The sequence below is a fragment of the Tympanuchus pallidicinctus genome, unplaced genomic scaffold (genome assembly GCF_026119805.1).
Source record: "Tympanuchus pallidicinctus isolate F22 unplaced genomic scaffold, pur_lepc_1.0 scaffold14, whole genome shotgun sequence".
NCBI classification, from domain to species: Eukaryota; Metazoa; Chordata; class Aves; order Galliformes; family Phasianidae; genus Tympanuchus; species Tympanuchus pallidicinctus.
In genome coordinates this window covers 12,364,441-12,381,382 of record NW_026294659.1, presented here as the reverse complement: position 1 = coordinate 12,381,382, position 16,942 = coordinate 12,364,441, and the positions used below count along the sequence as shown (strand labels likewise).

General features: G+C 41.1%; 1 protein-coding gene across 1 annotated transcript; it reads right to left on the bottom strand.

Moving 5' to 3' along the window:
- Positions 1–1,331: 1,331 nt before the first annotated feature.
- TMPRSS3 (transmembrane serine protease 3) lies at positions 1,332–16,113 on the bottom strand. Its single transcript, XM_052674017.1, is given in 14 exon segments — positions 1,332–3,511; positions 3,513–3,604; positions 4,404–4,556; positions 5,214–5,356; positions 6,459–6,554; positions 8,563–8,732; positions 9,237–9,402; positions 9,931–9,974; positions 10,529–10,654; positions 11,589–11,712; positions 12,398–12,514; positions 13,341–13,451; positions 14,865–15,006; positions 16,096–16,113. Coding segments are annotated over 14 exon segments (1,551 nt in total). The 3' UTR covers positions 1,332–3,462.
- Positions 16,114–16,942: the final 829 nt, after the last annotated feature.

Below are 16,942 nucleotides of genomic sequence, written 5' to 3'. Positions count from 1 at the left end.
TCCTCTAGAATAAAGATCTTAAATATTTCCAAGGTGTTTGCCGTGAAACTCCTAATCAAAAGTAGTTAATGAGAGCTGCCTTCATCTCCAACTGCTTTGGCAGACCTCTGTACATAAACATGTGATGTAACTAATTATTTTCATTGGTCAGGAAGAAGAAAATTCAAGGAAAAGAACAGGCACGTGGTTGTATCATCTCTTTGAAAAGGTACTTTATTGTCTGCTAGTTCATTCCCTAGAGACCACCTCATTGATCCTACCTCTCTTTAAATAAAAGAGAGATGGAAATGGCCATCTCTGTAACAAAACTCTTCCCACAGTAAATGTTCTAAACCTCCATGTATCTCCACCTGGCTTAACACAAAGAAATATGTTAGTACTGTGATTAAAGTTATTTTTAAACCTCTGGCATTCTTATTAATGGCGTAGGTTGGGATAGGAAAATCCAGCTTTTTGGAGTGACTCTTTTGTGATTACATTCTTCCTCTACCTGAGACACCATGGGAAGGGCCATGACAAAGAAAGATCTGCAGCTCTGAGATCTTGGGCATCCATCACTGATGATCATTGATTTAGGGGATAATGTGCCTTCTTGTCTGGAAGACTTCTCCATGGTTTACATTGGACTTCTCTAAAATATAAAGCAGAGCACAGTGGATGTAGTCTTTTTATGGAAATAGAATAATTCAAAAGGATTTTTCAGGGGTATTTTCAGAAATAATGAAATAACTAATCTATGAACTGAGAGCAATCCCCTCATCTCCAGACTGCTGACAATATCATATATGCGCCATACTGTGGCAGTGAAAGTGTTATGAAAACAAGCACTGAGCAATAAAACACTTCTGAAAACCTATTAGTTACACAAGGATTCAGCATATTTCATTTTAAGTCTGTCAAAGTTCTTTCAAGTTGAAATTTCCCATTTTATTCCAAGTTTTGTGTCAGATTTGCAATGGCACTTCCCTCTTGCTTCCAACGTGATGTCCCTGGAACTGTTATTCCTACAGCACTGCAGGTCTTTTAGCCACACAGAAGGGTACTGGTGCAGTGACCTCTGGGTATAAACTCAGTGTTCTCAGAGCAGTGGGGAGGTTGCCAGTTCATGCTGGTTTACTGTTCGCTCTCAATTTACAGCCAATGTGTTGCAGTGAGAAAGCAGATCTCATTTCACCAGTGCTTTCTTGCAGCTGTGAGGAGTGGCATTTGTGATACAGATACTGATTTACAGGCAAACAAAACTGCCTCCAAAACCACATATCAAGCAGATCAGCAGCATGTGATCACCTGATAAGATCAGTTTTGGCTGGTACTGAAAATTTCTGACATTATGTGTTATTCAGCCTACCTAGCCCCTAGAACTCAATTCTAATAACTTGCATCCCAGGATTTTAACAAAGAACAAGTACAAAATGATGAGGCATTTTTCAACATAACAAGACGTTGTTGTATTAACATGGCTTGTAAAACAGGAAACCACAGCAGCACTTCAGCTCCTCTTTTCTTTAAGACTGTTCAGCGATGTCAGAGTTTTTCAGTAGTTACAGTCTGTACATCGCTCATTTCCAAGCCATTTACAGCAACAAAATACTTAAGAATTCCACTTTAGGGACTTTGCTCACATCCACATGAGGTAAGACTTGAATCCTATGATTTTTTTTCTAACAAGAGTTGAACATACTTGCCAAATGTGTGCCAAAACTGCCGGCTGCTTGCTTCCTACTTGCTTTACGGCTATAATGAAAGCTGCTGGTACCTGCAAAGCAGCTTGAGCTTTACATGTGGATATTTTCAGGAAAAAAAGTATTTTTGTTGCTTGATCCTTGGAAGAGAAGTATCAAAATAGTAGGAAGCAACCTGATCTGAAGTTCCTGTAGACTTGTACACATGGTGCCTGCAAAATGTTATTGCAGCTTTCTGGATTATCGGTTTTAGCACTTTTTTGATGTGTGAAATTACTAGCTGACAGTGAATGCACACGCCTATCACCCGGAATGAAACTGCCTCATCCATCCAAAAGAGGCTAAATGTGCATCAGTTTTCCTTAAGTACAGTTACCAGTACAAAAAAAAAAAAAAATTATTAAAAGTAGCCCATGAAGATACAGAGCTCAGAGCAGGTGTCCAGAAGAGTGTGGTAGTTCCTTCTGTGGGGGAGCATGGATGTCCAAAAGCCCAGCAAGTCAACATGCCCTTCAGGTCTGCAACTCTTCTCTCTAGAAAGCAAAACCAATAATGTATGTATTCTGCTTGCTTCCGTTTGAACCAATGGCACCACGAGTCTGCTGGAGCCAATTCTGCCATCTGAATGGTTGTGCTTGTTCTTCACAAAAATACACCGTCTCCTCCTGATGGGGTGCAACTCCCATCACACGTACTGTGAATCTGAGGAAATGCCATCGGCTTCTCTCACCACTTGAGTTCACTGATTGCTAACTTTGTGTAGGCTGAGACAGGAACAGAAGATTCGAAAAGAATTATGGTTATGGGGGATGGTGGAATATATTAGCAACAGCAGCAGACACTGTGCGTGGGATAGTGCATACAAGGAGCTAAGTAAGATTTGAAGGGGTTTGTTTTGTTTCTTCTTAGTTGTTCCATTGCTGCTTTCTTTCTCTTTTTTTTTTTCATTTTTCTTTCTCCTGGGGTGGGAATCTTTCATGCCTATTCAGATGCACTAGCTAAAGCATAGTAGATCTCAGATGGTAATGTATGTAGACCAATGGTACTCCCATTCTGCACTACAAACTTTGCTTCCTCCCCTAGCACTTCAAAATGGAAGCAAGAGAAACTACGCTCACAATGTTGGATGAACACTTTGATAAGCAACATCATCTAACTTTCACTCCTAGAGGAAAGCAGTAGAAAACTTTCCATTTCCCTCACAAGAGAGAGTCATCAACAAAATATTTGCATGCTCCCAAAAATCTGCGAGGCAGAAGCGCTTACCTCGGGGTTTAGACTGGGAAATGGAAGATCAGAAAATGCAAATACCTTCTCTTTGATTATGCCTGGCATTAAATGAACAGTCCTGAGAGTTGAACTGTCACAGTGTCAATTTCCAGAAAGAAAGCATTTAAAGGGCAAGCTGATGACCAAGCTCCTTATCTTGCTATTTTACATATCTTAGATCAAAATGGATCCCTCTCCCAGCCTCTTTGGTAAGCCTTAACTACAATAGTTAAGTTAGTGTGAAGAACATAAAGGAACTTCTGGAAATACCAAATGAACCCCAATCCATGGTGTGCAATAGCAGCTAAGAGCAGATCAGAACTGTGGTCTTGTTTTCGAAGTTCACATTACATTATCTTTACTTTCTTTTGGTTTCTTTCAGATTACATTACAAAGTGTCTGTGTTTCTGTGCTGCAACTGACAATCTTTTTGAGGAGGATGAATAAATGTCTAACCTGAAGAATGTCCCTGTGAAAAATTATGACTTGTTAGCATCTAGCCAAACAAATATTAAACTGTACTTTTTTCCCTCTTGATTACTTCACCATATATGACATTCATCTGAAATGTCTTCACTTATCTTGAATATGCAAAATGCCAGCCATTTCTGGAACCTATGGTTAGATGTAGAGGAAACTCAATGCCAAAGATACTGAAGGGAAAGGAGGGGAAGAATACCAGAGGTCTGAAAGCTTTGGGCATGTTATGCTATCTTCTCTAGCTTTGTCAAGTGGCAGATGGGCAGTGTGATAGTGTTAACTTTTGCATGTAATACAGACTGTGAAAACAGCATGTCATGCAGTATACAGACTGAGCTGATCGAAGACTGCACACATAATCTCGTTTTTTGCACACATAATCTTGTTGAATTTTCTCATCTGAGAGTGCTTGACATTAGTACTTCAGATTATAGAGCAAGTCTAGCCTATTTCATAAGCAAGATGAGGCAGGAGTGATTCCATCACACTGCACTGTGTCAGTACAGGCAGGTGTTAGGACTGGAAGTCACGCTGCTGCTGCTGGCACATCACCACTGCTATTCACTCATTCATTCATTCATTTGCTCATTCATTCATTTCAGTAAATTGGGTGCTGGAATAGCAGCACTGGTGCCTCTGTCCTCTCTGTGCTGCTTTGGTGCTTGGACTAGTTTTATTTGGTAGGAGAATGACACGTAAGAGCCAGCTTACCTGTGAGCTGTGACTCACCCAGGTAGGTGAAGGTGGCTGCAGCATCCCCACACTTCTTTGCCTCTGCTTTCCTCTCAGCCAACACCTTCTCTCCCCACTCCCAACACCTTCTCTCCCCACTCAGCTTCTACAGGACAAACTCACTCTTGTGTCACACACTGCCATACAGCAAAAGTCATCTGTGACAAATATAGGATGAATCCTATGTGGAACAGGTGAAGCAAAGCTACAGCTGGAGATGGAGACAGGGCAAAACCACACCTCCATCTGCTCATGTATCCAGCCCAGGAAGGAGGTAGTTCGGCTGTAGACACCAGGCTTGTTTGCTTCTGCGCAGCCCACTCCAAAGCTGGTGGTTCCCACCAACTTCCAGATACTCATATCTTCACATGCTAAAGGGCCCCCACTGTCTCCCTGAAGAACAAAGAATTAAGACAAACGTCACTGCCTCAGACACTTAAATGAAAACTTGTGCACTTCATGCTTTGGTTTCGTCTTGTCCCTTGTGTGATTGTATCTGGGTAACTCTGGTAACTTTGCCCCTCATTCATGACTAGCTAGGTGAGCCTGCATTACTGTGTGTGGGGCTGAATTATTGGCAATCCACTGATACTCAAATCCTTTTTTCCATCCCTCTGCCTCTACATTTTCCAAAGTTCCACACTTCTTATCTTCTCATGTATGCTTTGGCTGCTTTTCACTATGGGGTTTCTGCACCTTGCAGGTCTCCAGAACTGCTCACAGTGCAATTCAGTGCAGTGCAGAGGCCATAGTCAGGGCAAGGAAAGGATGGTACCACACTGTAGCACATACAAGAAATTTAAAAATGTCTTAAGTAAATTTGGCTTCAGAAGTAGCAGATATGGCCCGCAGAAGAAAGGTAAAGAGAGAATTGTAGTGCATGAATGTGTGCACAGTCACTGGCTTGTATTCATGGTGAACAGAGTAAATGGTACAAGAAAACAAATATTTGTCCAAGAAAAGCCTGGGAGTGCCTTCTGATAGCTTATCACTCATGTTTTTCCATCACTGCTGTTAATGAGCACACTTGCAGTTTGGAAACTTCCATACCTGGCAGGTGTCCACCCCTCCCTTTAGGAAACCTGCACAAAGCATTGAAGAGGTTATGATCCCACCATAGACATCTCTGTGATTGCAAATTCTATTAGAAATCAAGGGAACACCTGCGTAATTCATGGTTTCAGATGTATCACCTGTTCAAAAACAGAACAAAACCAAAAACTAACAAACGTTGAAAGTTATCTCTATCGTTGAAAGTAATCTCTACTGAAACACAGAAGATGCTTTACAATATGAACTGGCAAGCAAGAGTGAGAGAAATGTAGTTATAATGAAAATGTAATGTAAGTCTCATCACGTACATAATCTGGTAACTAGTGACTGCATAGAGCTGGGCTCTATCATAGTGTGTAATAAAAATTGGTGAGCTGTATGTTTCTACTTCAATTGTGAACTTAAAAGCTATTTGGGCGCTGTCTTCTAATTCTAGTGCACAGATTTGTTTTGAATTTAGTCTCTGTTCTATTCATCAACAAATCACCTGCAAACATCTGTTTTATTTTACAAGTATTCATCAGAGTCTCAGTGAATCATATCCACAAACAGGAACACTTGCACACTATCCTTCCAATTTAGATCTCATCTTTTTATGTGGTAAACATTGCTTTTTCTTTTTTCCCGCCTTTTGCTATTATCTATTATTTTGTTCCCTGAATAACGGGAACATTTTAAATGAGACAAATGAAGAATGAATAAAGAACAATGACATGAACATTCAAGCACTCTGAAGTGAGTCAGTACATATTATTGACTAACGTAACCCACGAGTCATGCTAAAAATAAAATATTCCCTTTTGTTTGTAACATAATTCACGAATCTAATTTCTTTATCATCCAACTCGCCTGAAAATAGACATGCTCTCTCTTGAAAAAATGAATGCTTGATTCTTGCATTTCTGCTCTGCTTTGTGTGCTTGAAGTTATAAAAAACATGAGAGGTTGGAGGGTGCTCTGCCTAGATGGTACTGCACCTACATGTGGTTTTCATCCTTTTCATAGAGTGTACCCATTCATTCCTCATGTTAAGAGTTAGTTCAGCACTTTTGTCTCACATTCCCCCCATATTGCAAAAGACTGAATTCCCTTTCCAGGGTGACCATAAAATGTAGAGATATGTCATCTTCTTCCCCTCAGATATCCCAGACAATTTAATGTTGATCAATTGCTCCAGCCAAATCCTATACTCTGTGTGAGATACTTTCATGTACTGTAACTGACAGCAGACATTTAAAATACCTCCTTCAACAGTTGCTCCCCATCCTGATACCCAACACATTTTTCCTTCTGGGAACTGTTCACCAAAATTAGGCAGGCAAATTGGCTCTATGTGACCTAGTTAAAAAAGACAAAAAAAAAAAAAGTAGAGAGAGAGAGAACAAGAGAGAGAAGGGAGAATCATTTTCAAAATTTGACACAAAGTCAAAGCTTGAGTAAATCTTTCAGGATATGGCTTGCAATGAAATTTCTAAGAAAACTATCCACTCACCAAATAAAGAAACTCAGTAGTTCATAGAATCATAAAATCACAGAATCTTAGAACCATTATGGTTGGAAAAGACCTCTGAGACCACCTAATCCAACCACCAGCCCATCTCCACCATGTCCACTAACCATGGCCCTTAGTGCCACATTCACATGGTTCTTGAACACTTCTGGGGACAGTGACTCTGTCTTCTCCCTGGGCAGCCCTCGCCACTGCCTCACCACTCTTTCAGAGAATAATTTTTTCCTAATATCCTGTCTTCTATAAGTTTTGTCTTATGGCCAAATACCTACAGCTGGCTTAGTTTTCATCAAGAAGGAAGTAATAAAAGAGGTGTTGGATTGTCAATAAAGTGAAGAATGAGTAAATAAGAAATACATCTTGTACTCAGCTGATGGATACAGAGAATTGAGACCCCATGGCATGCTGCTCTGCCAGAGAAAAGGGCCATGGTTAGCTGTAACATGACTGGTATAGGACCTTGTGATGTGTTCTGTGCAGTGGCATGTGAAAAGAGCTGTAAGCATGCATTACTGCAGTCTTCTGAAAGGGCAGCACGATGTCTGGGGTACTCTTTCCTTCCTATCCATGTACTCATAGACCTAGAGTACCTCTGTGCTCTGGGGTACTGAATGCTGTGCAATACAGTTAGTGTTCGATGTTCATCGGGATGAACTACAAGCTATCAAGGTGGCCTAGCACTGCACAAAGGGAAGGAACATATGATGTTATAGTGGGTAATTCCTAGCACTACCCTTCTCCACTATGCAATGATTCCAGCTAAAAGCATCGAGCCTACAAGGCTCCCCAGGCTGCCCCTTGTCCTCAGTTCAGATGCAGAGCTTTTCCTGTTCTTGGCAGGCTCACAATCTTGATCCTGAGCAAAAGAAAACAGCAGTGGCAGAAATTTCAAACAGAACAAATTCAAGGTGAATTTTTGTCTAAACTGGAAGTTGGAAAGATTTTATAGAATAGAATCATAGAATCACTGTATGGCTTCAGTTGGAAGGAATCTTAAAGGTCATCTAGTTACACTCTTCCTGCTGTGGGCAATTTCAAGAGTATTGATTTAGGAATGGACAATCTAGATGCACCGGGGAGCCAGTCCATCATAGCAGAAAGAGCTCACGCTGAATAGGAAATACTGGTAGGTGATAATTTATATTCATACAGTATTATTGCAAATTATTTTAACTCACTGATTAGTGTCAGCCACAGACAGCATCCTACTAAGAAAATAAGACTGGTTTCAATTCAAAAGCACTGTTATATTTGTATTGTGTTGGCTTCTCTTTGAAATTCAAAATTGATTTTCAGCTTTGGGCACTGCTGGACCTCTCTATACTCACAGAAGTAAGGATATAGTAAAAATCTCTGTGATGTCCAAGAAAAATCAGGTGGGATGTATATTTTAGAAAGGAAAAATTATTTAGAAAGAATGAAGTTAATATTTGCCTATTATTAAATGCCTTCAGCAAGCCAACACCAGAATGAATTGGAAACCTGCAGTGCCTGTGATCACACTGTACCTCTGTACCTGAATACTGAGTACAAGTGTTCCTGGTGTTGGGGCTGGGAAGGCTTTCTGCTGCCATGTGGAGACAGCACTTGGAACAGTAGCTAAGGCTCATGCTATGACTGCTGGTGATGAAGGGGAAATAAGCCAGTGCCATTTGGGTAGGGACCCCTTGCCATCACAGCAGCAGGCTCACTACATTTATGCTGCTCTTCTCTCAATGTTTTTAGAGGCAGTGAGAATGCACCCAGATGGCCTGTGTCAGACCAAAAGAACTTCCCAGCCCGTGCTCTTAGCTAGAGAAGTGAGAAAATCAAGTGACAGCTCACACAATGAATTACCATTGAAAGCAAGCGGTGCTGCCAGTTTCATCAGTGCTATATCATTTCCCATGGTCTTGGGTTTATAATTTCGATGGTATATAATCTTTTCCACTGAATATGTGTGAACCTGGGTATCTTGCTGAGTCACAAAGCCAACTTGCACACTCCATGAGCTTGGTAAGTACAAGCTGAAATGAAGAGGTAGGGGAAAGTGAGAAACCTTTAAGAAAACTCTTAGGTTGTCATTTGTCTCCAAAGCTTACAAACTGATTGATCCTATTAAATTGAAAAGCATCTTGTCATTTACTTAGGAGCTTCTGAGTACTTTAGTACTCAGCAGCCAAGTAAAAAATTCCTCCTGATCCATTAAATCATATGCAAAGTAGAGAAATCAGTGATCTGAATTCTAAATAAATGATTTAACATTTATCAGTTGTTTAAGTTGATTTCCCAGGCAGCTGAGAGTTTCCAGAATTTCTGAAAATTGGGCTGTGTGATTTGAACACTTCTGTGGAGGATCCTTTTTCATAAGGATTTGCACCGGTACAGAAAGAAGGAGAGACAGTTTAAATGCTATGGATAAAGTCTGTGAAATCAGGACCAGAAGTCAATCTCTTCTGCAGGTTTTTGAAGGACAAAGCGCAGTGCTTGAGCCTTCTTCTGCAGTGTCTCCCAAGATGTTAGAGACTTACTCGTAGACACAGTGTGCAGCTGTGATGATCCAGCGTGGGGTGATGACAGACCCTCCGCAGAGGTGGTGCCCATGGAACTGCAGGCTGACCTGCCAAGGCCACTGCTGGGGCAAGGATGCATTGCCTCCCACAATCCGCGGCCTGTAGCTGGCCCGCATCCCGCATGCTGTCAGAAAGCAAAGTTTACAGTCCATGGGGGAAACATGGGAACAGTTTCTGTGACCTTAGGAATTCTACTCCTAATCCTGCCAAGGCCAGGTGGTCTCTGCGGCAGGATCATCTGCAAGCCCATCTCCAACGCCCACTGACTTTTCATATCCCAATTGGAAAACAAGCTGGCATGGACAGGTATGCATTGAAGTTCAGGAATTAAGACAGAATTTCCCTTTCCATGCCAAGATGGCAAAGACTATGAATTGTAGCACCAGATCATTGATTCAATGCACAATCCTTACATGTCTACTTCCTGCTATGATTTTCACTGAATCATTCTTGCTATGTGATACTCCAAATCTGCCCTCCAAGTCTACTCTGGACTCCTGAAGTTCTCTGAAATTTTGTATAAGAAGTACAATTTTTCATTGTGTGTGAAAAACTGACAGTATTCCCCTGAGTATCCAATTCCTCCCTGCTCTTGCTCTGAAGTGGATGAAGGACAGGTTTTCATCTTATTCTCATTTTTGCTAATGCTTACCCAAACACTTTAAGATGACTACATTGCCAGAAGTGCATTCTTCCCTAAGATAAAGAGACAGTAAAGTATTAGATACAATTTAGGAATACTATTTTTTCCCTAGTACGTATGTTTACATAAATATAGAATTCATATATTAAGAGAGACAAGAAGACAAGCACTCATCCAATCTACTTAAGGCATTTAACTGAAGCATGTAAGGAAGGAGCTTAGACACCATCAGGATTCTGCAGACCACTGCTGTCCTGCTGAAGAGTGTTTCACTCTTCTGTGATGGGAGGTTACTTTTAGCACATGATCTGTGTCTCCTTGGATCCATAGCTTGCTTCTCAGTGAAAAGCAACTAAGAAAAGCAAGCTGTTGTCAAGATAAAGAAGCACATAATGGAGGGGTTATATTCCCACTGGGAAACAGCTATCGGTCTCTAAACTCAAAGGAACTGCTTTATGTTAGAGAAAGATAAGTGCCTGGTGTCTATCCATTTTCTGTAAAGGGACTGTGGGACAGACAACTTTGTCAAATAGCTCATTAAATTCTCTCTTTCCGTCAATATGAACAACCTGGCTTTCTGTCATTCAACCAACAAGTTAAATTGTACCTCAAGTTTGTTGCATTGTGCAGGGATGTCACTTGATCCATGGGTAACCAATGGCTGAGGGATACAAAATGTCTTTGAAACTGTTTTTCAACAGCAGCCACGGGCAGGTAACCTGAACTCACATAACTGCAAATAAAGCATAAATACAGCTTCATCAGACAGACTTCCAGTAAACCGACTGAATAATTTAGTGCCTCTATTAGTGGAAACCAAGTGCAGCAGCCACAATTATCAGATTATGGCACTTGGTGAACTCATCCCACTCCCTCCAAGAAGTGCTTTTTATAATGCATGCATTCTTCTTCCGGTACCATGTCAGAAGTCACACACACCAAGAGGTATTTAACTGGCAGAGAAAGTCAATTTTAATTCTAATGTTGTGCTAGAACTTCATTGTGACTGGATGGCAAGTATCTTCAGCAAGTGTCAACGGATGTCAGTGGGTGCCATGTTTTCCACATGGAGGAATTCAGTGACACACCTTTGCTTCATACACACTTCCATGTGTCAGACGCTATTCAGACTGTCCCTCTTCTGCCATTTGTCACATGGCAACAGCATGTAATGGGATATTGGTGGGAAGGTTCAACCTCTGCCGCCATACCACCAACATCCATCTCTGATGTTGTGGGCCAACATCATAAAATAGGAGAGGCATTACTTTCTGAGCAGACCTCACATATAATTTTTCTGCTGATGTGGAAAATAAATGGAAAATGGTCATATGTTGCACAGTGCTTCTCAAACAGGTTGCAGTTACTAGGGAGACAGGCAGGATTCAGATACCCGCAGCCCATAGGGAAGACTTAACAAAACCACTGCTGCTGCATTGCTGCAAATCCTGCCATCATCCAGGATTTACAGGAGCAATAGCTGTATTTTCAGTGTGCAAATATTCATGACAGTTTCCCACATTATCCTCAATTATATTATTCACAAGTAAGGATTAAGTCCTTTTTTATTTTAAAGCACGGCCTCATGCAGGGTTTCATTAAGAAAATTGGAAATGTCAGAATTTGTTAAGAATGTCAAATAAATTCCTTCTGTTTTACATTCATACCTTGAGAAACCCAGGTGTTTACAGGTAGTATTTCCATACTCTGCCCTCCAGTCATCAGAACAGACTGTTCGCCACGATCCAGAGGTGTACACCTGCAGCACAGCTCTCTTGCCACTCAGCCTGACTTTGAGATTCAGAGGAAGAAAAGCCTGAGTGAGATGCAAAGAACCATTGGGACAATAACATGAGCACAGCTGTGTAATGCACCACTGTGGCATCCACATTTCCTGGCTCTTGAAGTTTTTACTACTTGTCTTTTTGATCGCTTTGATTCTTTAGCAGAACTTTTCTGTGCATTTTTGTTTCTTAACTTTAAGGAAGGAATTAGTAGAGGAGTTTTTCCATGCAAGTGTCCCTCTTGGTAATGTATTGAGGCACACTTACGATAGCAGTCAGGACAAAAAAGTCTGTGCTAATCACAAATCATAAAATATCCCAAGTTGGAAGGGACTCACAAGGATCACTGAGTCCAGCTCTGGGCTGTACATAGGACCACCCAAAAATCAGACCATGTGTCTGAGAGCACTGTCCAGACACTCCTTGAACTCTGGCACTGGTAGCTGTGCCCACAGCCCCGTGCAGCCCATTCCATGCCCACCGCCTTGTGGTGCAGCCCCTTTCCCTGACCCCCAGCTGCCCTCCCCTGACACAGCTCCATGCCATTCTCTCAGGCTTGTCGCTGTCACACAGAGCAGAGATTAGTCTATATTCCTCTGTCTCACTGAAATTCTTTACAACACATCTCTCTTAACAATGTGCCAGACGCTGCAGGAGAAGATAGCAGGGATTTATAATCGCATCTGAATTACCACATCCATACTCATCTTCCCCTTCTTTACAGTTGAATACACCATTGCACCTGGCTGATTTCTGGATACACTTGAAGGATGATCGGCAGCGAAACTTCCCAATGCAGTTGTATTGGACTGGCAAGAATGGAAGAAAACAAGGTGATGAAACACACGTTCTTGCTTTCATTATCTGGCTGTATTTCTACCTTGCTGAGGCAAAGGCAACTCCTGTACTCTAGGAACTTCTGAAATACAACCCAGACGTTGCTACATGGTGCTGTTAAACTCATCCATTAGTAATGAATTGTAGGATGAAACAGCTTTGCTGCCTATGCTGCCTCTTTCACAGCTACCTTAACCTAGTTTATGTTCCACACCAGGATAAGTTTCCAGTTGCTGTGAACCCTTACCAACAAAGCAAGGAGATCCTTACTCATTCCAGCTGTGGATATGAACCACTTTACCACCAACATATTTGTCACCTACCACTGGGTAGGACACACCTTCCAGTCACAATTGAACTTATCCTATGCTTTCTTTTCCTTCATACAGATTTGTTATAGGGAAAAGTTTTCTGAAACCAAAGTGAAAGTACTGATTTACAAGACAAAACTATGCACGTTACCTTAAGTTCCCCTTGGCTTCTCAATTCTTAGAGCACGACTCAAGAGGAATCAGTGAAATAAAAGGAATCAGACTGGAGAGTTTTCTAAGTCCTACAGGCTCCCCTGTGTCCTAATTATTACATCAGTCTTGTCATGAGTGCCAGATCTATTTTATTTGTACACGTAAATAAAATGTAAATCCATCATTCCAGCAAGACGTTATACTTCAGTTAGCAAGTGGCAGTAGCAGGTTAATTCCATTCTAAGTAAAAACCTCATGAAAAATTAAGAATTAGAATGGTTAATTGAGAATGAATAACTAATGAATAACTTAATGAATAACTAATTGTACTCACCACCCAGGCCAGTGGCAACTGCTAGGATTACTACAAAGAATAAAGCACAGACGTATGGAAGGTATTTGGGGGAGGTTAATACTTGGCACATCGAAGGTGGTTCAATATCCCCTAGGAACCAAACAGAGATAACAGCTTCTATGAAGTTTAAACAGCTGGAGTTTGCAGTGAAAAGATTTCTCTAACATTAAGCTAGATGAAGCAGCAATTGCTGCATGCAATTCACAGTCATTCCTGTCCATGACATCTCCTGACCCTTGCCTGTACCATATCTGAGGTCCCAGTGCTCCCTCCAGCAGCAACCCCAGCTGCATGGTGCTCTGAGCGCAGTGTACAACCCCATGCAGCAGCTCCACTCTTACAGTGCTGGGGGAACACTCCTGTCAGGGAGGAAGAGGTGCTAAAGCTTTGAACGTGAGCAGGAGTATTGGAAAGACAGCACCTGTTAACAAATAGCATTCAAGGCAAGAAGGAAGAAAGTTTTGGACTTTGAAGCAGAGTTAATTGAAAACAGTAGAAAGCAAAAAACCATAGGACCTCCAAATTAGAAGATAGCTTGAAAAAGTGTCAAAAAATGTGATCTGGAGGAAATTTTACTATAAAGGCAAGGAAAGAACCAAGTAATAGCTCTGTGCTGAGATTCAGTTTTCAAGGAAAAAGAGGCATCTGAAGTTAAAATAGACACCAGCAGGAACTGCTGAATGCATTTCATGAGCAGGAATGATCCTGTTCACCTCTGTAGCTGACCTCAACTTGGTAGCATTGTGATTCAGAGAAAAAAACAATGGATCCCATTGAAAATAATGAATGATTCACTTGTGACAAACATATTCTGACATACAGAATGCAAAGTATGGGAAAATAGCCTACACAGCTTTCTCATGTATATACACAAGAGCTGGTAGAACCTTGTTGTCAATTTTAATCCATGCAGCTCTTAAACCCCTTCTTCAAGCTTTGAATCTAAGATTAGCAGGAACTTAGAACCAGTCAAGGATGCTGAGTGTCTCCCAGTGCTCATAGAATCACAGGTAAATCCCAACCTTCCCAAACCCTCCCTAAAGCTACTGAGCAACTGATTTTGACAATGGAGTTGGTGTCTGGTATCCAAAATTTTACACAGCTGCAGTTAGTATATTTGCCATGAAACCTAAGGGAAGTAACCAACATGTTTGCTATTCCTCCTATAGATTGTTATATTGTGCATTCAGTTTTTTTTTTTTAATGGGCTGAATTTCCAGTTTGGAAAAATTTCAAATAAGCCAATGAAAACAATATCAGAAAAGTGTGGGCAAATATCTGCTATGTGACAGAAGTGTGTGGATAATCTGTCTATAAAAAATGCTTGTGCATGCAAGCACAAGACAGAAGATGTCATCGCCTGCTGATATGGTGGCAGATCTCACGGCTGGGGGAGTGAAGTTGTGTTTCTTGTTCCTCCGAGTAATTGCTTTCTCTGAATGTGTGGGCAAGCTAATTAGCTGTTCAGATTACAAAGGTCAAAACGCTATGCAGCATCCCTACCAGATCCATCTGCACTGGGATCAACTCTCACTTGTATGCTGAAAAATCTTTTGAAGGAGAACTGAATTTCTGGTACTGGCGGTCCATCTTCTGTAATAGAGATGATTTCAAGACTTCCAGTAGTGGGATTTGCCCCTTGAGTCTGGCTCAACAGAAGAAATAATGAGACAATATTTAAGCAAATTATTTCTATTACCTCAAAAAATCTGACACTCTTCTTCTGATATGAAAGGATATTTTCTTCCTACTTCCATTGATAATTCTTCTTCCATGCAATGCAGATAAAAAATGAATCTGCAGACACACCTGCAAGAATACTATGTTTGCCCAAAATAAACCATTTCTTCATGATAAAAGAAACCATACTTCATGAGAGAAGCTCTTGCAATTAATTAACCAGCAACTACAGAAGTTAAATTATTTTCAGGTTTGTCTAAGCACTCTCAATAACTGTAGTTGACGACTGCGACAAATAACTGACTTCTTTTTTTCCCTTAAATTTCAACCTAACCTCTGTGAGATGCTCTCTTTAATTGCAATCAGAAACAAGAGAGACGGAAAAGCACATTACATCTGTACAGTACCTGGCAGCAACCTCATGCTTGGGCAGAATGAATTTTAGCCCAGAAAACCCTTAATCTCTTCTCATACAGTGGAGAATCATTAAAACGGGCCACACCAGAACTCAAGGTAAGCAGCTTCAAAATTCTGTTTTCTAGCTTCAGTTCCAAGCACTATCAGTGACAAAAGGTATCAGGTTTTTGACCTCATGATGGTGTGAAATAGGTCCAGGATTGCTAAAGACAGTGGAGTTTGTAAGGTGTAAAAGCAGCACAAGTGCTTTTCAAAGCAGTCCCAGAAAATATTTATAGTGACACATTTTAGGCAAAGTGTATGTGTTTTGTTGGTGGCACTAATCTCTAACCACCAGGAATATCTCTTCACTTTTCAGCAGAGTCGCAACGAGGTTTTGATAAAGTCCAATTTTCATTTCAATGACCATAAATTAAATTTCATATGTAGCCCACTGATTTTAAGGCAGATAAAAGGATGGTGTGCTGTATATGATTTTTAAGTATTTTTAATACTCTTCTACCCTTAAAATCCTCCTAACTGGCGCATAAGTTGTTCATCTGTAAGTAAAACAGCATTGAGAAGTATAAACAACATGAGAGATAAGCACAGACACGTCTTCTTTAGAGGACACACGCTGTCCCAAAGCTTCACTCACCTCTTCCTGAGAAGTCATAGTTAAAAGCAAAACTGTTTTCTCTCTTCATCATCAAAAGAAGCCAAAAGGAAGTCCTGAGGTTGCTAAGCCAGCCCACTCTGAGAGGTTTCCTGAGCCTCCTGGGCCACCCGTTCAGCCACTGGTCACAGGCAGCTTTGTGGAGACGGCAGTGAAATCCAACCTGGGGATGGATATCAGGTAGCTTCGGATGGCATGGCTACGGAAAGGGGGGAGATAAAAATTCAGCACGCGTTTTAATCATCCTAAGAGCGTAAAGTAATATTGCAGTATTTGCAAACCTTTCTGTAACCTTCCATGGGAAGAAATACCGCTGAAGTTAAACCATGCAGGCTCGTGCTTGCTCATCTGTTATCAAAAACTGTGTAGTGGAGGAGTCTGCCTGCAGCCCTGAGTGGCAGCAGGGAGAGGCCCAGGTGTTTCTTCATGTTGTCACACAGAGCCCTTGGATGATGCTGCTCCTTCTTCACTTCCATACCCTTTGCTGTGTGCTCATAGCAAACAGCACATTAAAACAGGGGTTCTGGGAATAAAAAAACCACACACATATGTTAATTGTGGATAACTTCCATTATCAGACATTGCACAATCTTTTGGAAATGCTTTGCAAGTGGTAACTCATTCCTGAAAACAGTGTGCCTGTACTGAGAGTGTTGTATCAGCTTATTTGTAGTCTGGTTTTAGAAAATGAAAATGTATGTTCAGCTTTGTAAAACACTCAAAAGTAGTCCTAATTCGGCTTGTGGTTTTTCAGTAAACAGAGAGATGTTGCCAAAGGGAGGGTGGAGGGAAGAAGGAGAAAGAGAGCTAAAGTAAAAGCTAGTGGTAG